The sequence below is a fragment of the Salvelinus namaycush genome, chromosome 12 (assembly GCF_016432855.1).
Source record: "Salvelinus namaycush isolate Seneca chromosome 12, SaNama_1.0, whole genome shotgun sequence".
Lineage (NCBI taxonomy): Eukaryota > Metazoa > Chordata > Actinopteri > Salmoniformes > Salmonidae > Salvelinus > Salvelinus namaycush.
In genome coordinates, this window is record NC_052318.1 from 26,810,326 (window position 1) to 26,837,601 (window position 27,276).

The window sequence follows — 27,276 nt, forward strand, 5'->3', positions numbered from 1 at the left end:
TTTACAGGGTCAGCCACAGTACTACAGCACCCCTGGAGCGTATTAGGGTTAAGTGCCTTGCTCAAGGGCACATCGACACATTTTTCACCTTGTCGGCTCGGGTATTCCAATCAGTGACCTTTCAGTTGCTTGCCCAATGCTCTAACCGCTGAGTCAGGTATGTCAGTGCTGGGCTGGAACAAAGGTTTGCACACCCCGATTGAAGAACCGTCACACCATCAACAAGCTGAAGCCACCGCTGCCAAGTTTTTATCAGAAGCCTGTTAACTAACTAGCTTTAAGGCAATGGTGGAAGTTGGTATTCAGATTTCACCTCATGTTTCAATCATTCTGGTTCAAATCCGCTCTGCTGCTCGGAGAACTCCTACATTCATCATACTCAGAAACCATATTAGATTATGCTTTAGAGTTCTGCCTCACTATGAATTATTCCATAGGATATCCATTTATTATGCGGACTCTCGCTGCATGTAAAGCACTAGTCTCCACTGTCTCCCAACTCCGGCCCTCCCTTTCCTCTTTGGAGCTAAAGTTTTTTGGAAAGCTCATCAAAATAATTAAATTGTGGTTTTAAAACCATAAGGCTCTTACAAGACTCACTTATATTCAGCTCACTGATACTGCCAGTGTTCGTAAAAGTCAGCAGAAAGTTGAAGTGGCACTCCTCTGCTTGGCTAAATACTGCATTAGAACATGAAAACCTAGGTAAAGTTTGGGGAGGGTGCAGCTCAACCCATCCTCATCAAATTAGAGGTTGATTTGCAGTCTGGACCCTTGACAGGTCTCAGCCCTGGTCTGGGTATAGGAGTCCAAAATGTTAGAAGCAGCCCTTCATTTGGATAATTCTGTAGCCTTTTACCAATGTAATGCTGTCTCAACTGTTGGAATTCAGAGAGAAGCGGGTAATAAAACCATGGCAGAGACTAGAGAATATTCTCTTCATTGCTGTCAGATAATACTTTGGTAACACATCCAGTGAATGTCTTAGTAAGTTGTATTTTGAATCTTTCTAAGATACATCAGGGTTTTTGTTTGCCAGATCTTCTGAATTATGTAGAGTTGAAGTCGGAAGTTTACATACACTTAGGTTGGAGTCATTAAAACTCGTTTTTCAACGCAAAAAGTAACTCCTCATTGCCGCTCTGCCAAAATGTCCCGTTGTGGGTTAACCACAGCTCCACAGTCGTACCAGTGACCTCATTCCAGGGTCAGTCAGTAGGTGTATCCCCTCCTCAGCCTGGCCTCCAGAGCCTCACGTCTGTGTGATGTGTGTGTGCACGTGTACACTTGCATGCGTACGTGCCTCCTTCCATGCCTCTACAAGTTGTGATGTATATTTAATGCTCTGTTGGCCTTCTCCGTGAACGCCAGGGCTCACCTGCCCAGCCCCAGACGCCATTAAACATTCATGCGGCAGTAGCCCATCTAACAAGGAACCTTAGTCAGCAAAAACTAGACAAAGTATTTCCTCCCTTTCTTGCTCTTCCACTCGCTTTTACTCTGTTATGCCCTCTTCCTTTTTGTGTTTCTCTTTCTCTACCCTTGTCTTTTGTCCTCCATTTTCTTTCTTTCTTAGTTAATAAACCAATTAGGCACATTTGGGCAGTCTTGATACAACATCTTGAACAGATATGCAATGGTTCATTGGATCCATCTTAAACTTTGCACATACACTACTGCCATCTAGTGGCCAAAATCTAAATTGTGCCTGGGCTGGAATAATACATTATGGCCTTTCAAAGTTGATGGTACAAAAAAATGCATGTTTTTTTCTTTGTATTATATTTTACCAGATCTACTGTGTTATATTCTCCTACATTAATTTCACATTTCCACAAACTTTAAAGTGTTTCATTTCAAATGGTATCAATAATATGCATATCCTTGCTTCAGGTCCTGAGCTACAGGCAGTTAGATTTGGGTATGTTATTTTAGGCTAAACTTTTATTTTTTAAAGGGGCGGATCCTTGAGTTTTTTTAAGTGAGGATACTTTTGAGGCACACACAAATGGAGGATTACAAATCAGAATGAGGAGCTGCCACGTGATGGTGCCTCCGACAACATCTTGTCCCTTTCAGGCCAAAGTTCAAAGTAGACTTGTTTTGGCCCATGGCTCAAAGCTTTCACCTAACCCAGAAGAGTCAACCTGAAGTATGTCACATTCACACAGTGACATTTCAGGCCTGCCTTTAGCATCATGCTGTCTTCTACTGTCAGGTTTTCCTTCCGTCTTAGCCATATGTCTGTCCAAAGTGGCCCATGATGCATTTATAATAGTCTTGTTCTCTGTGTAGTGATGTCACTGTATAGCTATTGTGCCTCCCTGCTACCTTTATCCATCATCCCTCTTAGAGAACAAACGATAATCGTCCGAGCCGATATATCAGGCTGATATTGGACTTTTCTAGTCTATCGGCTGTCGGCCCTTCTCTATCGGCTTAGCCGATAGTCCCTCTACACAGCAAAGCTGCTACTATGCCAGCCGCCACTCACCGCCTGAGCCATGAGCACTGAACAATGCCAAGGAATGTCTAGGTGGGGAAATCAGCAGCAGCAAACTAGCTCATTCTCCAACAGACATGTGCAGTATTAAGTATTAATGGATGAATTGGCACAGTGACCAAAATCAAACTCCTGTTGCAAATATTAGTTTAGTTAATTCACTAATAAATAAAGCTTATGTCGACATGTCCGAACATGCATGCAATAAGCAAGCTAGCTAAGCAGATAGCTATGTTACCTTTTAGCAAAGATTACGATAACTAATCCTTTCATCTGCGGTGTTAGTTTGCTAGCTATATTAGCTACTATGCTATCTAGCTGGCTAGATAGACATGGTGCTAAGATATCAGATAGGAGCTAATAACCAACATAGCTAGCTAACATTAGCTGGTTATCATTTTGCACATGCACCATGTTCGGGAACGAGCAATCTGACTTGCGATGTAACGTTATCTATTTACTGGTGTGCTGATCTGACCAACTGCAATCGTATCCGTAAATTCACACTTGTAAATTGGATTAGATGATTGTCGTAATAGGGAAAGGAGAAACTGTTTTAAAATGCCTAAATAAATGTTGGCCATAAAGCTTGCCAGCTTGTAATCCTAAAAAACATAAATGAGTTAGTTACCTAGGTTTCGTTCAGCCATTCCTATGGGGAAAGAATAGGGTTTTGGGATAACCGTTGAAAATTGGGTCTAAGGTTAAAACAGGCTTAGAAGATCTTATACGTTTTGTGCTGTGACATATCAGTCAGTTTAACAAGACATTTATGAATTATAAAGCCTTTGTGCTTTTTTGGATTACATAAATGTTTTAAAATTCACAAAGTGATGTTGGCGGATGAAGATTATCTCATAGAGCAAAACATGTAAGATCTTTAAACCTGTGTTTAACACAGACCTTACCTTATTATTATTATTTTTAAACGACAAAAACAACATTTTACCATAGGCTTTGACCAACACATTTTTCCTACCCTCCTTCTCCTTGTTAGATATTATGCACATTTATGGCTTGGTAGCAAATGTCATCGCCGTTGAGCTAGCTCTCATAGTAACAGTAAACGGCACCAAGTGATATGAGCGATGAAGGGAGATGTGTAAAAGGGAGCTGAGTTACAGCCTCTCTCTATCCAATCGTAGCAGTAGGATCAAGTTACAACCCGCCCATTTCTTGGCAAATGTCTAAACTAGCCAATTGAGTTGTTTCGAATTTTGTCCTGGCACCTGAGTTGTTTAGGGATGCGTCCTGACAGCTGGAAAAATATACATTTCTACCCGATCACAAATCATGTTACGTTGGAGCTATTTGAATTGAAAATATGTTATTTTATATTCTCAAACAGCAGTGCCTATATGTCCTTCCATACAGGCGTGACATCCTGGAGTGATGCTTCTATGCAAATGTTGTTGATCAGTAGGCTAATGTAAGTCCCAAATGGAAGGAAAACAGATTGTCGTCTGTAGCACCATAGACTCCACTGATCAGCCTAAACAAGCTCAATCACTCAATCCATACACACACTCCTATTGAATATTCATTCACCTGTATTGTGTGTAGGCCTATGCCATCTTAATTTACCCAGTTTATCAAGATATTTACAATTCAAATAAAAGTATTAACATTATGTTATGTACTTAGATTGGTAAAAAAACGAAGTGAAATGTATTGTTTTTGAAATATTATGATATTGAATATCGCCCTAAAATATTGGCCATCAACCTCCTTGACCCCAAAAATCGTCATCGACCCTAAAAAATCCATATTGGTCTTTCTCTAATCCCTCCATCCCTCCCTCTGGAACCACTCTCTTTCTCCCTCCCTGCTTTCCTAGTACCTGTCAGCCTCTCATGTCCTCATACTGTTTACAGCTGCACACCACAGGCACACACTGACACAGGGTACACACACTAACACTGCAGTGATGCCCTGACCCCCACACAGCTGGCTGTGTTAAACCTCTCTCCTTCTACCTCTCCCGCCCTCTCTCGCTGTCTCTCTCCACAGGTGTGGATGTGTGGCGGGCGTATGGAGGACATCCCGTGCTCCAGGGTGGGTCACATCTACAGGAAGTACGTCCCCTACAAGGTCCCCGGCGGGGTCAGCCTGGCTAGGGTGAGTGTTGGTTCCTAGACCCATCTTTTCCTCTTTTCTCCTCTAGAAAAGGATTTACAAAGAAAAACATACTACAGTATATCATGCAGACCTGCTAACCTGTATGCATTTTGTGTACCATGCACGCAATTTGAGGTTCATGTACGCTGGTACGATATCAATCTTGCTACTTTGCTAAGTTGAGGCAAGTTTTTTATATTTTTTTATTAAGCTTACTGCCCTGCTTTTATGTGCACTTGCCCTAATATGTGCAGGATTCTGCCAGTTCTTGCATTTTTTCCCCACTCGTTAAATAGCCTGACCAACAACATCTCTGCTCCTGAACGTGTGTGTATATGTGTAGCCTATTTAGTGGTTGGCACATGCTTTGATATCTGCGAGCACATTGACTACCAAGGAAGCGTGCAGTGTTGCGGTAGTTCAGTGTGCGCTGTGCGTGGATAGAAGTGAGAGCTTTTCCGCTAATACCGTCCTTCACAGAAAGTTATGTTAGATTTAATTAATCAGTATTTGATCTGTCCTCCTTATATTACTGTATGTCAACAGTAGGCTGCTAATGATGTGATAATAGCCTAGTCAGTTCACCAATGACAGCAAGGCATATTAAATTCATTGTAGACCTAACTGAGAAGGAAGATTTGATGAACTAGATCAGGTATGGAGATCTGAAACAAGCTCATATATTTAGGCCTAATTCAGTTTTATATTCCAAATACAGTAGACTGCTACATTGCATCCAGTAATTGAATGATTCAGAATTTTTCCTCAAGCAAAATTGAGAAGCCAGTTCACATTTTCACAAGACTATCCACATAAAGACACCTATTATAATAAGCATTACCCATATTTTAACTTAGGACAATGTGAAGGAGTCATTGAGACCGTCTCAAAATTAATTCAGGCCAACTGTGTTGGCTACATTGTTTGATATAATTTAAGACTTGAGGTGTCAGGAAATGGCAGTTACAGGTTTTTCAAACATGCAAAATGCTTCAACTACCTGCCCCCTACCTGACCTTAGGCCTACATAAGCACCACCGTGTCAGAAAATCATAGGGGGAACCCTGATTTTACATTTAAACTTATTTCTAGTTAGTTACTGAAAAGCACCCATAAACGTCTATAGCAGGGATCATCAACTAGTTTCAGCCGGGGGGCCGGAACATAAATACAAAGAATTTGTAGAATGTAAATTGACCGCAAGAATCCCAAACAGATATAATATTTGACTAAAACATAATTATTTCTAACCTTGTTTACGTTTGTATATGATCACGTGTCTCTCTATTATGTGTCGGAATACTTTAACAGATTTCCTAAATTAAAATCACCTGGAGATAATTTTCTGCTGTTTTTACGGTCTTATGTCCAACAAGTGCTTTTTTTTGTCGTAAAAAATGTAATTAAAAAAATATTTTTCTCAGAGAACTTGGGGGGGTCAAATAAAACCACCCACGGGGCCGCCAGTTGGGGCACCCTGGTCTATAGCCTATTATTCCTACAGATCCAGTCTTCTGCCAAAATCATTATTGGGTCAAAAAAAATGAGCATTTGCCTATTATTTGATCGGTGTGGGTGTCACGTGCCGTCGTGTGGTCCGCGAGTGCCGCCGCAGCGCTGAAGTGGTACTCATATAGATTCTTCAAGGTTGGCAGGTTTGTATATGGAACATTTATTGCAGAATTTGTTCTCCGAGTTGTCTAGTAAGGAGAGCATTCATCTCCTCTGCTGAGTTTCTCTGCAGTAGTTGGATCCTCAATGATACACACACACACACACCTTTATATTGCAGCCCCACACCCACTCATCACACCCATCATGAATGCTGTGACTGAATCGATAGGTGTCCCGCTGTGGGAAGGTGAGGAGAGTTTGACGTGAATGTTGAGTGTGTTCCACAGTCAGCAGTGCAGTGGGTATGAACGATTTAAGAAAGTGCTCTTCTTTCTGGTGGTGAACTGATTTAACCTCCTCATGCTCATGCCTCGTCTGGCGCTGTGTTTTAACAGCTTGAGCATTCAGAAAAAAACGAGACTCGGAATAATAAACGCTCAGCTTTTCTCTTTTTCCCTGCTTTTCTCCACGAAGGTGTCTGTCGTGCTTTGTTCTTGTGATATGGCCCCCTGTCGTTTTTTGTCCCCAAAATGCACAAGGCTAGATAAGTGACCTTGATTAGGAATGCACTGTAAAGAAGCTTAAGAGGTCTGCAAGTACGGAATCTTTAGTTTTGAAAAACAAGTTCTATGATATCTTTTGATGGTTCTGCACTGAATGAGAACTACACTGAACAAAAATATAAATGCAACATGCAACAATTTTACTGAGTTACAGTTCATATAAGGAAATCGTTCAATTGAGAGAGAAAAATCATTAGGCCCTAATCTATGGACTGGGCAGGGGTGCAGCCATGGGTGGGCCTTGGAGGGCATAGGCCCACCCACTTGGCAGCCAGGCCCACTCACTTGGGAGCCAAGCCCAGCCAATCAGTAGTTTTTCCCCACAAAAGGGCTTTATTACAGACAGAAATACTCCTCAGCAGGTGACGAAACCGGATGTGGAGGTCCTGGGCTGGCGTGGTTACACGTGGTTGTGAGGCCGCTTGAATGTACTGCCAAATTCTCTAAAATTACGTTGGATGCAGTTTATGTTCGAGAAATGAACATTCAATTCTCTGGCAACAGCTCGGTGGACATTCCTCCAGTCCGCATGCCAATTGCATGCTCCCTCAAAACTTGAGACATCTGTGGCATTGTGTTGTGTGACACAACTACACATTTTAAAGTGGCCTTTTTTTATTGTCCCCAGCAAAAGGTGCACCTGCATAATGATCATGCTGTTTAATCAGCTTCTTGATATGCCACACCTGTCAGGTGGATGGATTATCTTGGCAAAGGGGAAATGTTCACTAACAGGGATGTAAACAAATTTGTGCACAAAATTTGAGCGAAATAAGCTTTTTCTGCGTACAGAAAATTTCAGGGATTTTTTTTCTCTCCAGCTGATGAAACATGGGACCAACGCTCTACATGTTGCGTTTTATATTTTTGTTCAGTATATTTTCACATTCTTCCGAAACCTTTTGGAATGCAGCTGAAACCATCCATTATGTATGCTGATCCCTGACCAAACCCTGTTTTGGCTTGGTCGGCTGTGTAAGTGAAACCTATTGGCCTGTTCGTTGGCTTACTTTTTGGCTTGTATTCATCCAGCGTGGGGGAATAGTCTCTCAGATGAAGAATGTCTGTTCTGTCTATGAGGGAGAAATGTTAATGACTGTGGATTGGGGTCAGTTGTTAATAATGTATTTCTTCAGAAAGAAGATGCACCAACAAAGACACAAGAACCTTTTCTTAGAAAAGGCCTCCAGTTCAGTCTACAATCGTTCAAATCAGGGGTTCTGATTAGTCGGTAATAGCCAGCTTTTGGTCAAAAATAATAATAATAATGAAAAGCCAATAAATACAACTGCCACCGGCTAATTGTCCAGGAGAAGAAGAAAAATCCCATTACAAAATAATGCATTTTAGCCTATTCATTTATGGACATAACAGTTGATGTCAATACATTTGACTCTCCATGTTTATCTGCCTATTTGTTAATTTGCATACTTTTTTAAAGTTAAATCACCGCCAATTTAATTCCACAACGTTATGCAAATGAACCTATAGACCAGTAAGCGTGGCCTGCCAAATGTATTTACATCGACTGGTATGTTAATCAATTAATAGGCTAAAAAGCATTATTTTGCAATGGGATTTTTTTTCTTCTACTGGACAATTAGCTGGTGCCAGTTTTTTATTTATCGGCACAGCATACAGATTATTTATTTCTCGCACAGAATGACAAGCTGACCAATAGAATAGGTAACTTTTCTACAATGGGGATATTAGATTGACATAGGCTAGTGATTTTGCTGTTCGTTACTCGTCTTGTTGGCTGAGGAAAAGTAAATGTGGACAGATACATTTTAACGTCTTCAAAGTGCGCATCGGAATTTGGTAAGAAGGACGCACGCCTGTTGCGTCCTCAAGTTGCATGTTAAGATTGATAAGAACAATCTAAATGTGATTTTCTGTCATTTATGCACCCAATGCATATGGGTCTGGTTAATATCTCAAATGTCAAATGAAAAGGCTGCCGGTCAAATGTCCTGCACCATATTTTCCTAACGGAAACCCTGGTTCAAATGCATACATAATACCTGCATTCATATTGATAGATTTTCTGTAACATGGTGCCGAAAGAATGAAAATGGTGAATATTGTACCTAAAATAGAAAGTGCCAATTAAGCACAGCTCTGTGTGTTCAGCATCATCCTGGTTTCGCTGTGTTCCTTTTTGAAGTGGAGCTCAGAGAAAAGGGTGGAATTCAGAGTCACAGAGGAGGCATGAATTATTGCTGGCCTGTGGCGCTGCTTCTTTTTTGTGCACACGTCGCCTTTTTGCTCTCGCCTCCCCCAAAACTTCCCTGCAGCTGCCTCTTCTAGACCCCGCCCCCCCCATCAGCACCACCCCAGAGGCACAGCACCCACACCCCCTCCCACACAGCTTCTCATCGCCACTGGCATTCTTCCAGGTGTGCTGATTAACCAGCTCGCCCATCCCTCCCAAACCCAGCCGCCATGCAAGCAGATGGTGCCAGTGAACTTCTCCTCACCTGGAGAGGAGTTAGCCAACAGAGTTTGGCTTAGAGCTGTGCTTTCTGTGCTGCTCGGTATATGTATGCCCTATAGCAGGAGGATGTGCTCACTAACTGTAACTCCCATCCAAACCTTAGTCTGGCTGTGACTGTCTGGATTCCTAATAGCAGTTATCATTGGCTTTACTCTCTGCTGGTCGTAAGTTTGTTTTATCCACTTCTATTAGAAGGGTAATGGTTATGTAAAACGAAACCTCTCCTCAGACTGTCCTTGTATGTATTATAAGAGACGAGGCCATCTAGCAGTCAACAAGGCCCCAAAGGACTGGTACCCTGCATCCATCCCTCCCCTATAGACATTGTGGAGCAACAGTGCTTTTTCTGTTCTCCCTTGGTCTCTGTACAGAACCTGAAGCGAGTGGCCGAGGTATGGATGGATGAATATGCAGAGTACATCTACCAGCGGAGGCCAGAGTACAGGCACCTGTCAGCAGGAGACATGACAGTGCAGAAGGACCTGAGGAACAGCCTCAACTGTAAGAGCTTCAAGTGGTTCATGACAGAGGTGGCCTGGGACCTACCCAAGCACTACCCACCTGTGGAGCCCCCTGCTGCCGCCTGGGGAGAGGTACAACACATCTATTAGTGTCTTCGGAGAGGCATGCCAACAGCTAGAAGGAGAGAAAGTTAAGAGTGAGAGACGACATATGGAGAGAAGGTTAGATTGGAAAGAGAGCAAGAAAGACAGATAGACTGTCTGGACTATGACAGCCGGGTGTCACTGTCACTTCAGCCATCAGAAGGCCATGCTGCTGCCACAGTATCCTCTTTGTCATTACTCATCATCACTCACTTTTTCACTAAAGAGGAGAGTTCTGAGAGATCCAGACAGCTCTAGACAGTGGTTAATAGTATTGACTAGTATTGAATGATGTCTGTTCATTTCTGTCTTTCTCTGTTAACCTGTTTGTCTGACCCTGTGTGTGTTCTAGCTGCGCAACACAGGCAGTGGCATGTGCATGGAGAGCAAACACTTTTCGTCTGGGTCGCCTGTCCGCCTGGAGACATGTCTGAAGGGGCGGGGTGAGGCCGGGTGGAGCCATGGACAGGTGTGGAGCTTAGTAGACACCACTGAATACAGACATCTGTCTGCCGTGAAAAGCGCTAGTTTTCCTGTAGTTTTGCATACAGAACTTCATTTTGTACTGTGTACAGACAGCGCTCTGCCTTCATAAGCACTACACGTGCACACACACACTGGCACACACACACACACACACAAGCTGGTGCATACTCTAATTTACACACACACAACTTTATAATCGCTACTGTTCTAATGGAGCCCCATTTATTCCCCTTGTTATCCAAAATATGTTTTAGCAGAGCTCATAACCAAACGTTGATGGATGACCATGTTTTCTTATTATTTTCTAGGTTGCCTGCTCTGACACTGCTTTGACAGTATAATTAAAGTCATTTAAAGAGCTGTTGTTGTTTAATCTCTGTCATGGTTGCAATTTGTATTCAAAGCTGGGATGACAAACAGCATGGCTGCAGTCCAAGTCAGGGCCTTTTGAATGTAACAGCAGAGGAGCCCCTTTACGAACAACTCTTCTGTCCCCCATGAGTGAACGTGCCTGGGGGAGACCGATGTGTGAACTCCCTTGGAAGGTTCTCTTCAACCCTGGTTCTGAAGACTCACAGGTTGTGCAGGCTTTTGTTCCAGCTTATTACTAACACACCTCGAAGTTTTGATAATTAATTAAATCAGGTGTTATTACTGGGCTAGAACAAAAGCTTGCTCTGTGGTTCTCCAGGACCAGGAATGACACTGGCTCCAAGAGGAGAGGTGGAGGCCCATCTTTGGAGGTGATCTGATCCAGGTTGTCTCTGCCCTGTCCAGGTGTTCACGTTTGGCTGGCGGGAGGACATCCGGGTGGGGGGCCCCATGCACACTAAAAAGGTCTGCTTCGATGCCATCTCCCACAACAGCCCTGTCACCCTGTATGACTGCCACGGCTTGAAGGGTAACCAGCTGTGGCGCTATAGGAAGGTAAGGTCTCTCTTTCTCACACACACACATTATTTTTTCATGTATGAAAAAGACAAGTTTGTGAGTTGGTTGTGATGCACTTCTTTGCTCCAGCCAAGCAGCAGTCTTCAAGATGTATTTTTGATCCTTTGTATTTCCTTTTCCTTGTGATAAAATGCCACAGGCTGCTTGCTAAGGCAGTTTCTTCCTAGATAAAAAAATAAAAAAAATAAAAAACATTCAGCTTTTAAAGGGATACTTTGGTATTTTGGCAATGAATGCCCTTTATCTACTTCCCTTGAGTCAGATGAACTTGTGGATACCATTTGTATGTCTTTCCGTGTAGTTTGAAGGAAGTTTGCCAACTGTCGTTTGCGCAATTGCTAACTAGAGTTGGTGCAATGACTGGAAGTCTATGGTAACAGCTAGCGTGCTAGTTGTTACCATAGACTTCCAGTCATTGAGCTAACGCAAGTTAGCATTGGCTCGCGACACTACCTCTAACGTCCTTCATACTGGAAGCATAGACATTAACATTGTATCCACGAGTTCATCTGACTCTGGGGAATAAATAAAGGGCTCATTGCCAAAATCCCAAAGTATCTCTTAAAGCTGTGTACCCAGTTAGGGGGAAAAAATCCTCGTTTTCCATGCAGGCTATTCAATATTTTGATATTAAATTACCTCTTTGGAAAATATTTTCAGTTAAATGTACTGTAACTAAATATATAATTACCATGTCTCTCCTCTTTTCTCTCCCTCCATCTCTGTAGGATAAAAGTTTATACCACCCCATCAGTAACAGCTGTATCGACAGCAACCCCACAGAGAGGAAGGTGTTCATGAACACGTGTGACCCCAGCGTCCCCAGCCAGCAGTGGGTGTTTGAGAAGACTAACACCACCATCCTGGAGACGTTCAACCGCAATAGCAACTGACACCTGTAGGGGTCAGCACTGAACCTGAATACCACTCACTCTGGAACTGTGTTCTTTCACTAAGACAGAAGTGGGATGTTGTTACTCTAAAGGGGTCAAGGGTGGAAGGAAGTGAAGGGGGGTCAGGGGCTAGCATTAGCATGGGCAAGCCAGTCTAGATGCATCAGTTATTGGGCGATGGAGAAGAGTTGGCGCCTGACAGGCTCTCTCTGTGGTTGAAAGACTGGTCTCTCGATGCGGTGATGGTGTCTTCCTGCGTCAGGGGGATTAGGTCTGTCACAGCACGGTCATTCTGGCGGTGGTCCATCTCATTTCTGCTTCTCTGTGCCTCTCCCAGACGACTCTGCCCATACGTCCGTCTCCATCACCCTGCGTGGGTGTGTCTCTTGCTCAGTCATTTTCCCTCCATTCCCCTCATGTGCCGCCCCTGCTCTGACAGCCCCCCCTGAGACTCCCGCTGAGCCAAGCCCAAACTGACACACTGTGAAGCCAGCCAGACCCAACCACTCTGAAAAGCACCTTGTGATGATTCTTGTTTTTGTTTTCTTGTTATGCTCACTTGGCTAGCGTTTTCTTTTTCTTGGTTTCCACTCTATAGCGTTGATCGAAAGTGGAGTTGCGCAACATCTGTCCAAATGAAGAGGGGTAAGAAAAGCCTCATCTTTTAGGATGTGTATTTTGTTTTAGATCTGAAGGAATAATACTTTAGTAGCAGCACTTTGTCTCAGCACTCTTATCTATTCGAAGGACTGTGATTTGATGCCATTGATTTGTCCATAGAGGGAACTGTAAGGACTACTATCATCAGTTTCTTTTTGTCCCATCACCTGAACAGAGGCTCCCGCTGCCTTCTGGGATGAACCCCAGCACTCTCTGGAATGACCTCATCATGAAACACATGGAGGTCAGCAGCACTGAGACAGTAGACAGACCATGCTGGCTTCTCAAACGCATCAGGAGTGACTCTAGACTGGTTTGCCGGGGGGGGGGGGGTTTAGATGCATTAAGCACTTGCAATGATAAACTTGAATGAAAATCGTAGTGCCTTGCTGGATGAGAGCAGAAGTAAATACGGCCTGGTCTGACTCGGTCTGGCCTGGTGCCCTATTCCAGTCGTCCTCCTCCTACACTGTCTCAGACTGACTGACAGATGTTGGAGAGAGAGAGGCAATCTGAGGTGACACTGGCTCTTAATGGATGGAGTTCTACAACGGTAATGTATTTGTAATGTTAGTTTTTTGCTAGTCTCTTCAGCTATTCACTATGTGTTCTCCTGCCTTTAAAAGTTAACAGCTTCTCTGAAAAGACCCTCTTTATGTTCATGGCATGTCACCAACATGCCAATTTGTTGTTATGATCAACAGACCCAATAGTTTGTCAAGATCTATAATGGACATTCAAGCATTGATTAGTATTGATTTCCTGTTCTTGTTGTGCGTTTAGATTTTGTAGCGTTATGACTACTTACTCAGCATTTGCTTTCTTTCAGTTTTTGTCTTGGCTTAGCCAATGAGTTGTTTGTATATCAAATGCAATTCAGTTTAGACCTGGATGTTGTTTAGAAAGACTGCTTACATTGCCTGCTGTGTAGTTATGTTCCATTCTTTGTGTGTGTGTTTTTTGTTCCCCTCTTTTTCTCTGAAATAATTCCAAGGTAGGGCGCTTGTTTAGCCTTAGGTATTTGTCTGCTACAAAAAAGTTATTAGGGCAAAACATTGTCACCTTAAGGCAAAGCGGGATATGATATGCATGATGCAATGATCACACCCTTCATCAGTCAAACTCATCCTACACCTTTCAGAAATTAATATAAATCAAATTAGCATAAAAAACTGTAGCTTTTTGTTGTTGTTTGATAGAACTAATTTGAGTACACTACTAGCCTGTAGCGTATGTGTTGTAGATTTTGACTGGCCAAGTGAATCATCAAATAGTTTAGACTCAAACAACGGCATTCTTCCATGCATTGTGGAGAAAATGTATGGAAATTCAACGAGATCCATGTGGCACATTAGTATGAGATGCTGCACAATGAGGCTTTAGTTGTGAAGCATCTTTGTTGCCCAGTCATGTAACACTGTATGTTCTTTCTCCTTATCAAACTGAAATGTAGCTAGGACTGGCTGGGGAATCCAAAGTTGGTTACTTCCATTGGTTTCCCTTTCCAAAAATGTTTAGTTTTGTCCGGGCAAGTAAGCAGCATGTATGGAAGACCAAAGCTTTTAAATATTATGATAAAAATGGCCGAATCTAAGTTGTGTAACTTTTTCCAAGACAAAATATTCATTTTCCAATTATTCCAGCTGAATACATTTCACAATTATGCTTACAGAATTATTATATCTGTACCAGAGTTGTAATTTAAGCTGATTAATTGTCTCATCTTTTGCACTAATATTGTAAGTGTAAATGGTAAAATCCTTAACACAGTTTAAATTACCATCATAGAACTAAGACTGGAATTCAATCAAACCAGGACTGCGGAAAACTGTATGGTCAATTTTACAATTTCCATTGGGTGAAAAATCAAACCCGATTTTGATTTAGTCCTGCTTTTTCTCTTGATGCATTGTTTGATATTTTCTTTCAAATGCTCCACCGGTTGGTCCATGACTCCCAATGTGCTCACTGCTCTCCCGATGCTAGAATGATGGGTCGAAACATGTTTATGTTCAAGCAATGAAGTTTATGCAGTAAAGTTATGTTTGTGTCTGAGGGAATATAAACAGGGTTGTTTGACCTGTGGACATATAATCATCTTGCAAAGGTGGTAAGAATCCCCCAAATCCATGGCATTTTATTGTTCAGTTTGGAACAAGGATATTTGCAGTACATTGACCCTGTCAATTGCACATGTAAAAGGCATTTGATTGTCATATGATTTATAACTTGGGATGGAGGTGGTGAAACCTTTTTTAAATTGTGGTTTTAAATATTTTATACAGTGCAATTTCTTTTCTTGATCTTGTTTGAATTAAATATTCAGCTGAACATGTGAAGACAATACTTTTTTATTTTATTTAATGTCTTAAGGCCCAGTGCAGTTAAATGTGATTTTCCTGTGTTTTAAATATATTTCCAGACTGAGATTGGAATAATACTGTGAAATGATCATGCCCATTTAGCGTAAGAGCTGTTTGGAAAGACTGCTTGAAATTTCAGCCTGTTTTGAAGGGATGGGTTTTTGCCCTGCCTGGCAACATCATCAGGCGGTATAAGTTAATAGATCGATAAAGAGTTTCAAACCTCTGCCAATAACAGCTAGTTTTCAGGTTACATTAGGTTAGTCCAATTGGGCCCTCACTCAGACCACTCCCAGACAGTCCTAGCAAAATTCTTGCTCGGGGAAATTGCTCTTTGCTTAGAAGATATTTTTTATTACAATTTTTCACCATTTTAATTCAGTAAGCTACTCAATTGTTACCCAGAAATTATTTGATATTGAGATTAAAAAAAATGGCTGCATTGGACCTTTTTTAAAGTTGCAATATGTAGCTTTTTGGGCAACCAGACCAAATTCACATAGATCTATAACTCACATTTCTATCATTGTACTTGAAAGCAAGTCTAAGAAGCGGTAGATCTGTTCTATGTGCGCTATTTCTATGCTTCCCGTTAAGTTTTGTTTTTCGTCTTTTACGTTTGGTTTTGTACACCATCTTCAAACAGCTGAAATGACAACATGTTTAGTTTTGGAAAATATATTTCACAGCGGTTTAGATTGTACAATGATTCTACACTATACTAGCTTATTTTGTCACACATACTGAAATTAGGCGAACTATTAGAGTTTTGGCAACCTGCATAGTGCAACTTTAAGACCATTGTTGGTCATTCACAAAATGCTGTGTACATGTTTGTGCAATTTTGATGTGTACATTTTGTCATAAATATCCAATATTTTTTTTCTACTGACAATGACTATAAAGGTATTTAACACACCGTGTACAACTAAACTGGAATTGTATATTTTTTGCTGAAAATAAAAAAATATATATTTGAATTATGGGTTGTATTGTTTTTTGGGGGGGGCTTAAACAGAGAGAATACTTTAATTAATTAAATAAGTCATTTGTATATGTAGCAATCAAATCCCATCTAGAATTATGTAACACAAGGACATGCCGATCATGAAAATATATATTTTTACTCCAATTGAGATGTAAAATAATACTGCAATAAATTCACCATATGTGGCCCATGGTTGGTATTATTTGGAACCACTAACAATAAATGCAACCATAAACAAAACTAATGCACAAGTTTAGTTGAGATTGGTTGACTATAGTTGAGACCAGTCTCTGTCCTCACTGGACCCTGTGTCTCTGCAGATTGAGTTTCCCGGGCTGCTGGCTGATTCCCATCCTAGGTCCTCTTCTGGGAGATTGAAGGCTGTGAGCTTCCTTCCATTCTGTTGCGTGTAGAATATCCACATCTCAGGAAGTCGTTGGACCTTCTTTTTTGTTAACAATACCACTGAAAATATCAAACACCCCAATAAAGAAAATGAGAATTATAAACAGGTTCAGCCCCAGGTTCGACTGTGATCTAGCAGAGTTACGCCACCTCAAGAATTCCATTTGGCGAAAGGCTCCGCACACACATTCTTCGGCTGAATGGCTTTCGTTCAGGCAAATGAGAAATAAGTGCACTCAGGCTACCCGGAAGGCTAAAGTTAGTTATTTTAAGGAGCAGTTCTCTCTCTCTGGGTCTAACCCCAAGAAGTTCTGGAAAATGGAGAATAAACCCTTCTCACAGCTGCCCATGTCCATTAATGTTGTTGATGGTGTTGTTACTGACAAGGAGCGCATGGCTGGTCTACACGGACAAGTTCTGGCCTGGTTTAGATCTTATCTGTCAGAAAGATATCAGTGTGTCCCTGTTGCACCCTCTACAACCACTGATTATTATTATCTGACCCTGCTGGTCATCAATGAACGTTTGAACATCTTGGCCATGTTCTGTTATAATCTCCACCCGGCACAGCCAGAAGAGGACTGGCCACCCCTCAGAGCCTGGTTCCTCTCTAGGTTTCTTCCTAAGTTCTGGCCTTTCTAGGGAGTTTTTCCTAGCCATTGTGCTTCTACATCTGCATTGCTTGCTGTTTGGGGTTTTAGGCTGGGTTTCTGTACAGCACTTTGTGACATAGGCTGATGTAAAAAGGGCTTTATAAATGAATTTGATTGATTGATTTAATCACCACTTCATTAAGTCAGGATTCCTATTTGACTCAGCCATGCCTCCTTGCCCGTCCAACATTTCCTCATCTCCCAGCCCTTCTAATGTGACTAGCCCCGATGCTCCTCCCTCTTTTTCTCCTGCCCCACTAAAAAGTTTCTCCCTGCAGGCAGTCACTGAGTCTGAGGTGCTAAAGGAGCTCCTTAAACTTGACCCCAAAACAATATCTGGGTCTTATGGTTTAGATCCTTTCTTTCACCGTGCTTCTACACCTGCATTGCTTGCTGTTTGGGGTTTTAGGCTGGGTTTCTGTACAGCACTTCGAGATATTAGCTGATGTACGAAGGGCTATATAAAATAAATTTGATTTGATTTGATTTAAGGTTGCAGCCCCTATCATCGTTGAGCCTATCTCTGACCTTTTTAACCTGTCTCTCCTTTCTGGGGAGATTCCCCTTACTTGGAAGGCAGCCACGGTGTGTCCTTTATTTAAAAGGGAGATCAAGCTGATCCTAATTGCTATAGGCCAATTTCTATTTTGACCTGTTTCCAACACTTTTGGTAAAAGCCAGTCAGCTGATTATTGCCAAGTTTTCTTGATGTCTATACTATTCTCTCTGGTATGCAATCTGGTTTACTCTAAGGTTATGGATGTGTCACTGCAACCTTAAATGTCCTAAATGATGTCACAATTGCCCTTGATTCTAAGCAATGTTGTGCCGCTATTTTTTCTTGGCCAATTGGACTTGGCCAAAGCTTTTGATACGGTAGACCATTCCATTCTTGTGGGCCGGCTAAGGAGTATTGGTGTCTCTGAAGGGTCTTTGGCCTGGTTAGCTAACTACCTCTCTAAGAGTGCAGTGTTTGAAGTCAGAACATCTGTTGTCTCAGGGTACTCCCTTGGTGACAGGTAGTGGCTAAGGCTCGATCCTAGGTCCCACGCTCTTCTCAATTTACATCAACAGCATAGCTCAGACAGTAGGAAGCTCTCTCATCCATTTTTATATGCAGATGATAGTCTTATACTCATCTGGCCCCTCCCAGAGGGGTGTTAAATTCTCTACAACAAAGCTTTTTAGTGTCCAACAAGCTTTCTCTGCCCTTAACCTTGTTCTGAACTCCTCCAAAACAAAGGTCATGTGGTTTGGTAAGAAGAATGCCCCTCTCCCCACCAGTGTGATTACTACCTCTGAGGGTTTAGAGCTTGAGGTAGTCACCTCATACAAGTACTTGGGAGTATGGCAAGACGGTACACTGTCCTTCTCTCAGCACATATCCAAGCTGCAGGCTAAAGTTAAATCTAGACTTGGTTTCCTCTATCGTAATCGCTCCTCTTTCACCCCAGCTGCCAAATGAACCCTGATTCAGATGACCATCCTACCCATGCTAGATTACGGAGATGTAATTTATAGATAGGCAGGTAAGGGTGCTCTCGAGCGGCTAGATATTCTTTACCATTCGGCCATCAGATTTGCCACCAATGCTCCTTATAGGACACATCACTGCACTCTATACTCCTCTGTAAACTGGTCATTTCTGTATACCAGTCGCAAGACCCACTGGTTGATGCTTATTTATAAAGACCCACTTAGGCCTCACTCCCCCCGTCTGAGATATCTACATACAACACCCGTTCTGCCAGTCACATTCTGTTAAAGATCCGCAAAGCACACATGTCCCTGGGTCACACCTCTTTTCACTTCTCTGCACCTAGCGACTGGAACGAGCTGCAAAAAACAATCCAACTGGACAATTATCTCCATCTCTTCATTCAAAGGCTCAATCATGGACATTCTTACTGACACTTGTGGCTGCTTCGTGTGATGTATTGTTGTCTATACCTTCTTGCCCTTTGTGCTGATGTCTGTGCCCAGAAATGTTGTGTTGCTAATGTGTTGTCATGTGTTGCTGCCATGCTGTGTTGTCTTAGGTCTCTCTTTATGTTGTGTTGTGGTGTTTTGTCCTATATATATATAGGCCTCGCAGGAGGCCTTTTGGTAGGCCATCATTGTAAATAAGAATTTGTTTTTAACTGACTTGCCTAGTTAAAAAAAATTAAAGTACACTTGGGAATAGCACACTGGGAATGCCACTGTTCTCATACTGTACTTCCTATTTTTCTGGCAGCAGCCTGGGCTTCTTGAGACTGGATTCCCTACTCTTACAGGTAACCCTAGAGGTGAGGAAACTGTCAGTCCTCTGATGCTCTTTTCCTCTTAAGGGGTGTGTCCTCTGGCTGAAAACCTCCTGGGCAGCTAGTAGTGGTTGATTCTGTGGCTGTCCTATGGCAGCACTTTAGCACTACAGAGATTTGTTTATCATGCAAAGATAATCATGAAGAGGTCACGACAACACCTTTTCCCTCTCAGGTGACTGAAAAGATTTGGCATGGGTTCCCCAGATCCTCAAAAAGTTCTACAGCTGCACCATCGAGAGCATCCTGACCGGTTGCATCACTGCCTGGTATGACAACTGCTCGGCTTCTGACCATAAGGCGCTACAGAGGGTAGTGCGTACAGCCCAGTACATCACTGGGGCCAAGCTTCCTGCAATCCAGGACCGATATAATAGGCTGTGTCAGAGGGAAGCCCATAAAATTGTCAGAGACTCCAGTCACCCAAGTTATAGACTGTTTTCTCTGCTACCGCACAGCAAGCGGTACCGGAGTGCCAAGTCTAGGACCAAAAGGCTCCTTAACAGCTTCTACCCCCAAGCCATGAGACTGCTGAACAATTAATCAAATGGCCACCAGACTATTACATTGATTGCCCCCCCCCTCCATTTGTTTTGTACACTGCTGCTACTCGCTGTTTATTATCTATGCATAGTCACTTCACCCCTACCTACATGTACAAATTACCTCAACTAACCTGTACCCCGCACACACCCCATGTATATAGCATTGTTATTGTGTTACTTTTTATAATTGTTTTACTTTAGTTTATTTGGTAATTATTTTCTTAACTCTTCTTGAACTGCACTGTTGGTTAAGGGCTTGTAAGTAAGCATGTCACGGTAATGTCTACACTTGTTGTGTTCAGTGCATGTGACAAATAAAGTTTGATTTGATTTGAATGACATTTAAATAAAAGTTGAATACCTCTGGCGGCAACAACACACTGAAATTCTGGAGGATGCCCTTGTGCCATGATAAAAAATATATATATATATTTTTAAGTTCTAATACCTGAATTTGAAGATCGAAAATAAATCTTTGCTCAGTGTCACTGCGGTCTCAAGTTGTTTGTGTGGGGCTTTGCATATATGTGTCTGTCTGTTTTAGGGGAGCTAAATAAGCTAACAGATTTAGCTTTTCTCCACTACTGTCCTTCATGACTACTGATCTGAAAGGATATACTGTAGGTAAATTGTGGTGTGTTGGTGTTGTACACTTTTCCAGTATTTTGAACATGCAGCACTCATGAATGTAAGGAGATTAGTTTAAGAGAGGGAGGGAAGGAAGGAGAACTCCGCTATCCCTTGTTCTGGTCAGTGGGAGAATTAAGGCTAGAGGGGTAGCAGCTAGTTGACAAAAATAGTCAATGTGGCAGAGATGGGTGTGGTGTGCCATTCTAATAACTTAAGACGATGCCAAAAAAAAGTATTTGGTGGCTTACTCCATTATAATACACACTTGTCCTGTACAGAAGCACAGTCATTCATGAAACTTTGGCACCTCTTGGTGGCAAGAAAATGCAACGTGAGTTTGACGACAGTTTACACTGTTTTGCTATACATACTTTGTGAGGATGTCATTGCCTCTGGACTGTTTTAATGGCTCTTGTTTTCCATTCATGCCATGCCGGTGTTGAGATCTCTAACCAACAATTTACAGCAGTATTGTAATTGTGGGTTTGTAGCTAGGTTTACATCCAATTGGCGACAGATTTTCATGTGAAAACTCTAGAATCCGCATAAAGAAAATATGCGCATTTTCCCATCAGTGCCCACGTTTACATGCACGGCAATATCCCGTTATTATTAGGGATGCTCAAGTATTCTGTATTTGAATTGACGGATATATACATCCTATCCCGTTTAGAATAACCCGCAAAGGCTTGTATACCGGTTATGAGAAACACGGATAAAATGCCTGGGATATGCTAATCTAAGACGGGATACTGTGACATGTAAACATTTTATCCCGTTTACTGTTGTTTTTGCAGTCTGCGCAGGTTCAGTTTCGCATATCATGGGTGTTGTGAGATTATATTTTTATCTGATTTTCAAACAAATCACTTCAAAATTAAGCTACCTGCGCAGTTCGATCCACCATTTTAATTCCTTAACTAATTGTGCCTAATTATAATAGATTTGCTATAGTTTAAATTACGTTTCTACTTATAATTTCCGACATTTGATAGGCACTATTATAATTTCCTACATTTGGTAGGCCATTTGTTTGTCAACTATAGTTTGATACATGCAGCTTCTCTTCTGTCATAACTTGTTGCCTCAGAAGACTAAATAAAATAGTGCTCACCAGAATGTCTTAAATCGATAGAATTAATGCATTAGTAATCTATACTGAACAAAAATATAAATGTAACATGCAACAATTTCAAAGATTTTACTGAGTTACACAGTTCATATAAGGAATTTAGTCAATTGAAATACATTCATTAGGCCCTAATCTATAGATTTCACATGACTGGGAATATAGATATGCCTCTGTTGGACGAAGATACCTTTAAAAAAAAATAGGGGAGTGGATTAGAAAACCAGTCCGTATCTGGTGTGACCACCATTTGCCTCATGCAGCACGACACATTTCCTTCGCATAGAGTGTATCAGGCTGTTGTTGATTGTTGCCTGTGGAATGTTGTCCCACTCCTCTTCAATGGCTGTGCGAAATTGCTGGATATTGGCGGGAACTCTGTTCACAACGTTGACATCAGCAAACCCTCACCGGGCCATGCAAGTGGTCTGCAGTTGTGAGGCCAGTTGGATTTACTGCCAAATTCTCGAATACAAAGTTAGAGGCTGCTCTGGTAGACATTCTTGCAGTCAGCATGTCAATTGCTAAATCCCTTAAAACTTGAGACATCTGTGGCATTGTGGCACAAAAATGCTAATTTTAGAGTGGCCTTGTATTGTCCCCAGCACAAGGTGCAACTATGTAATGATCATGTTTAATCAGCTTCTTGATATGCCACACCTATCAAGTGGATGTATTATCTTGGCAAAGGAGAAATGCTCACTAACGGGATGTAAACAAATTTGTGCAAAACATTTGAGCGAAATAAGCCTTTTGTGCGTATGGAAAATTTATTTTATTTCAGCTCATGAAACATGTGTTTATATTTTTGTTCGGTGTAGTTAACACCGGTTGTCACGCCCTGACCGTAGAGGTCCTTTTTATGTCTCTATTTTGGTTGGTCAGGGCGTGAGTTTGGGTGGGCATTCTATGTCTGGTGTTCTATGTTGTCTATTTCTTTGTGTTTGGCCGTGTGTGGTTCTCAATCAGAGGCAGCTGTCTATCGTTGTCTCTGATTGAGAACCATATTTAGGTAGCCTGTTTTCCCACTTTGAGTTGTGGGTGATTATTTTCTGTTTAGTGTTTGTCGTCACCTTTCAGAACTGTTCGTTTGTCGTGTTGTTGTTTTGTTAGTGTTCATATTTATTAAAGAAACGTATTTTATGAATACTTACCACGCTGCATCTTGGTCCTCTTCTCCTTCTCCCGACGACAATCGTTACACCGGTAAAATTGTCTGTTTTGTTTTAGGGACAGAGGAGAAAACGCAATAACTCCAAAACAGTGGAAAGACTGGCCAGTGCAAAATGTCCAAATGTCATCAGTTTAACCGGTTTTAAGGAAATAAAAATCTGAGAAAATGAAGAAACACATTTTTGATAAGACTTCAGTTCGTCTTAGGTGCATATCTTATGTGGTGGAAATACTGTCTGCTTGCATAACAGTTTAAAAAATAACACATTACAAGATGTTGTGTCTTTGGCTATGCCGGATTAAGTGATATGACATACTATTCTATAAAATCCTTTCTCTGTAATTAATATTACCTGATTGAGCCAATCATGTAAATGTAATTAACTAGAAAGTTGGGGCACCACGAAAGAGTGTTTATAGAGCTGTTATCTTCTGAATAAACTCTGAAAGACCTAGTAATATTTTACATCAATAGCAGTCAATATTAATCGTCACCTTATTTCAGTCTCATCTGAACATCGTAGAATTCTTGGTTATCTTCACGAACCCTGGCTAACAAGTTGAATCAGCAATACAAAATTGGGTTTAATTATTTATTTACTAAATACCTAACTAATCACACAGAATTACATATACACAGAATGAATCATACCTTGATTACAAATTTTGTCATAAAGGAAAACGTCCCTAGCGGACGGAACAGACATGACAGCTGGATACACAAAGAAAAGGGGGTTGGGTTTGAGTGAAAGAGCGGGAAGACTGAGAAACAAAGGGAGAAGCTGTGCTATCGTAAATACAGTATCTTATGCATTCTAAATTACCGCCCATTTAGAAAAGGAAAATGCAATCAATATTTACTCTGAGCTGCGCTTCGGTAGGTTGGTCGTAAATGCTGGCCGTGTTGGCCAACAGAGATCTTCCTGTCCTCGGAAGAATGTCACTGGTGGTAAACTGGATACATTGTAGTATCGTCGTTGTGTGGTAGACGGGATAGGTCGTCCGTCCTTTCCTAGCCCATGTTTACAGCTGCTGTTGCTAACTCAACAGCTAGGATGTCTCACTTCTTTAGTGAATAAGAGTTCAAAGTTTATACCATTCACAACCAAAGCTCACGCTGAGGTTGGCTTAGTTCTGTAGTTGACATGTTAGTCCTTTTCAACGTATGGACCGTCGTCCTATCGTCCTCTGGAACAGATAGTTACGTTTTCGTCAAGGGCTTATATAGTGGAGGGAGAGAAGGTTGTGTTTCATAGTTTATTACCCATGTCTCTTCACAGGGGCGGGCCACTGATTGAGCAGAGCTCTAACTTTATGAAAACCCAAATCTCTCATTTCGAAGCTAAAATTACATTTAATCTTTTCACAAATAGTGTCATATTTAAACATTTAAATTGCACAACAATTCCATGTGAATCTGATAACTAGAATGTGTAGACTTTCCCAGATACAGTTTGTTGTCCTGTCATCAGTCATAATGTCTCAGATGACAACCGAACTGACATCATATTCATTAAGTACCAACGCATATTTTCAACTGGTTCTATTACCGAAATATGGTTCCTTTCCCCCCACTTGTTTGATGTTCCCAGACTCTCTATGTTTAACAAAGGCTATTCAAGAGCCCTTCAGTAGAGTCAGAGAGAGACGGAAGGGAGAAAGGTATTTATGGGGGGGTCATAAACCTTACCCACAGGCCAACGTCATGACAAAGTGCATTTGCATTTTCTCTAAAGATGCTGAAAGAAGGAAATCATATTTCTCCACTCCTGTTCCTGAGACAAAATGTACATTTGTTTATAATTTCTCTGTAAGAAATGCATAATTCTGCAGAAGTTCAGTGCGTGATGACGTAGTGCACACAAAATGTACTTTTTCAACAAAGTTTTCATGTACCAAAATACAAATCTAAAGTTCAATATGTTTCCATCGCATTTCCAACTCTATGGATCATTTTGTCACAAACTGTTGCCTTAAATAGCAAATGTGCCTACTCTGGTCTTCGCACATGAGCTCCAGCCAACAACCGATACAGTGCTAGTACTTTGTGCGGGTATAGTCTACATCATGTGTCAAACTTATTCCATAGATGGCCGAGTGTCTGCGGGTTTTTGCTCCTCCCTTGCTTTTGGTTGATGAATTAAGGTCACTAATTAGTAAAGAACTCTCCTCACCTAGTTGTCTAGGTCTTAATTGAAAGGAAAAAACAAAAACCCGCAGACACTAGGCCCTCCATGGAATGAGTTTGACTGACACCCTTAGTCCACATGATGAGATTATTACTGATAAGAGCAAGAATATTTTTATTTGTCAAACAGCTGTCACCAGAATAAGACCCTTGATATTAATTGGAAATGGGCATCAAGATCACAATGCACTTTCACCACCCTGTGAAGTTCATAATTGATTTAAACTGTAGCCTAATAAACTGCATGGTTTCCAGAGTCATAGTGGGAGGAGGATCATCGCGTTACTCCAAGTTTATGTCGATATGATGGTTATTATATCAATATTTGCGAATTAAGGCGTTTCCACCGCCATTTCTGGCATAATTCATTTTACCGACACTAAAAGATCCCACCATGTAGAATGAACAAGTTGTCTGTCAGCATTTATAAAGTTGTACCGAAACTTCCTGTTTCCATCATAGCTGTTGTGATTTTTTTTAAATATGGTATGACTTTACTCTAATAACTGGATGGAAACGTGGTTTGTCTGTAATCCTTAATTTTTGACAAGTTTAGCCATTTGCCTCTGTCACACTCACTTAGATGTTACATTCCATTGCAACCAAGGGGAGACTAAGTTTCATCAGTGAATGACTGTGACAGCTAGCCATGGCTAATATTTCATCCAGGAAAAAAGGAATATGGAGGGGAAATGAGTTAGTAAAACAGACAAAGACAGACAAGTTCAAGTTTTTAATAATCTCCACATGGCAGTCATAGACACTGAAACACATGGATATTGCATTGCTAATAGACAATAAAACATACAAGAGAAAAGCATGACAAAATGTACATTTGACCTTTGAAGATACTCAAGTTGTGTTGATAAGTTGGCAAAAATAAGGTATGGGTGACTGTGCCTTTCACAGACAGACAAATGCAAACATGCATAAAGTCAAAAACACACTGCAGTGGAGGCTGCTGAGGGGAGGACGGCTCATAATAATGACTGGAACGGCGTAAATGGAATGGTATCAAACACATAGAAACCTTGTGTTTGATACCATTCTACCGATTCCGCTCCAGCCATTACCAGAAGCCTTTCCTCCCCAGTTAAGGTGACACCAACCTCCTGTGATACACTGAGTATTCAAAACATTAGGAACACCTGCTCTTTCCATGACATAGGCTGACCAGGTGAATCCAGGTGAAAGCTATGATCCCTTATTGATGTCATCTGTTAAATCCACTTCAGTCAGTGTAGATGAAGGGGACGAGACAGGTTAAGGAATGATTTTGAAGCCTTGAGATAATTGAGACATGGATTGTGTGTGTGCATTTTTGTTACACTTTTTATATACACTGCCTGTATTTATATACTGGATTCATGCCATCGCTTACTGTTAAATACAGTATCTACTGCTGTACATATCATTCTTAGTATATATTTTTGCTGTATATACGCATAGATTGCATTTGGATTACAGATACAGTGTTATTTGGGTTGTTAACGGGATTTGTCTTGGCATTCGTGGTTTCTTGTTTTTCTGTTTTTGATTATTATTTGTGCACTGCATTGTTAGGAGCTGGTAACACAAGCATTTCGCTGCACCCGCTATAACATCTGCTTAACTGTGTATGCGACCAGTAAACTTTTATTTGATTTGAAATCCACTGTGATTATTATTTGACCCTGCTGATCATCTTTAAACGTTTGAACATCTTGAAGAACGATCTGGCTTTAATGGTTATGTACTCTAATAATCTCCTCCTGGCACAGCCAGAAGAGGACTGGCCACCCCTTGGAGCCTGGTTCATTGCTAGGTTTTTTCCTAGGTTCCTGCCTTTCTAAGGAGTTTTTCCTAGCCACTGTGCTTCTACATCTGCATTGCTTGCTCTTTGGGGTTTTAGGCTGAGTATCTGTACAAGCAACTGCTAATGTAAAAAGAGCTTTATAAAATACATGTGATTGATGGAACAGGCAGTGGTCCAGGCTAGGCATGCTCATTATGGCCCCTGTAGGCCAGGA

General features: G+C 41.4%; 1 protein-coding gene across 1 annotated transcript in view; it reads left to right on the top strand.

Moving 5' to 3' along the window:
- LOC120057045 (polypeptide N-acetylgalactosaminyltransferase 10-like) overlaps window positions 1–16,204 on the top strand; it is an 88,796-nt gene extending 72,592 nt beyond the window's left edge. The window contains exons 9-13 of the mRNA XM_039005424.1: window positions 4,514–4,621; window positions 9,667–9,888; window positions 10,253–10,369; window positions 11,164–11,313; window positions 12,066–16,204. Of these exons, the coding sequence (XP_038861352.1) occupies window positions 4,514–4,621; window positions 9,667–9,888; window positions 10,253–10,369; window positions 11,164–11,313; window positions 12,066–12,230 (762 nt within the window). The 3' untranslated portion in view covers window positions 12,231–16,204. The remainder of the gene's footprint in view (window positions 1–4,513; window positions 4,622–9,666; window positions 9,889–10,252; window positions 10,370–11,163; window positions 11,314–12,065) is intronic.
- Window positions 16,205–27,276: the final 11,072 nt, after the last annotated feature.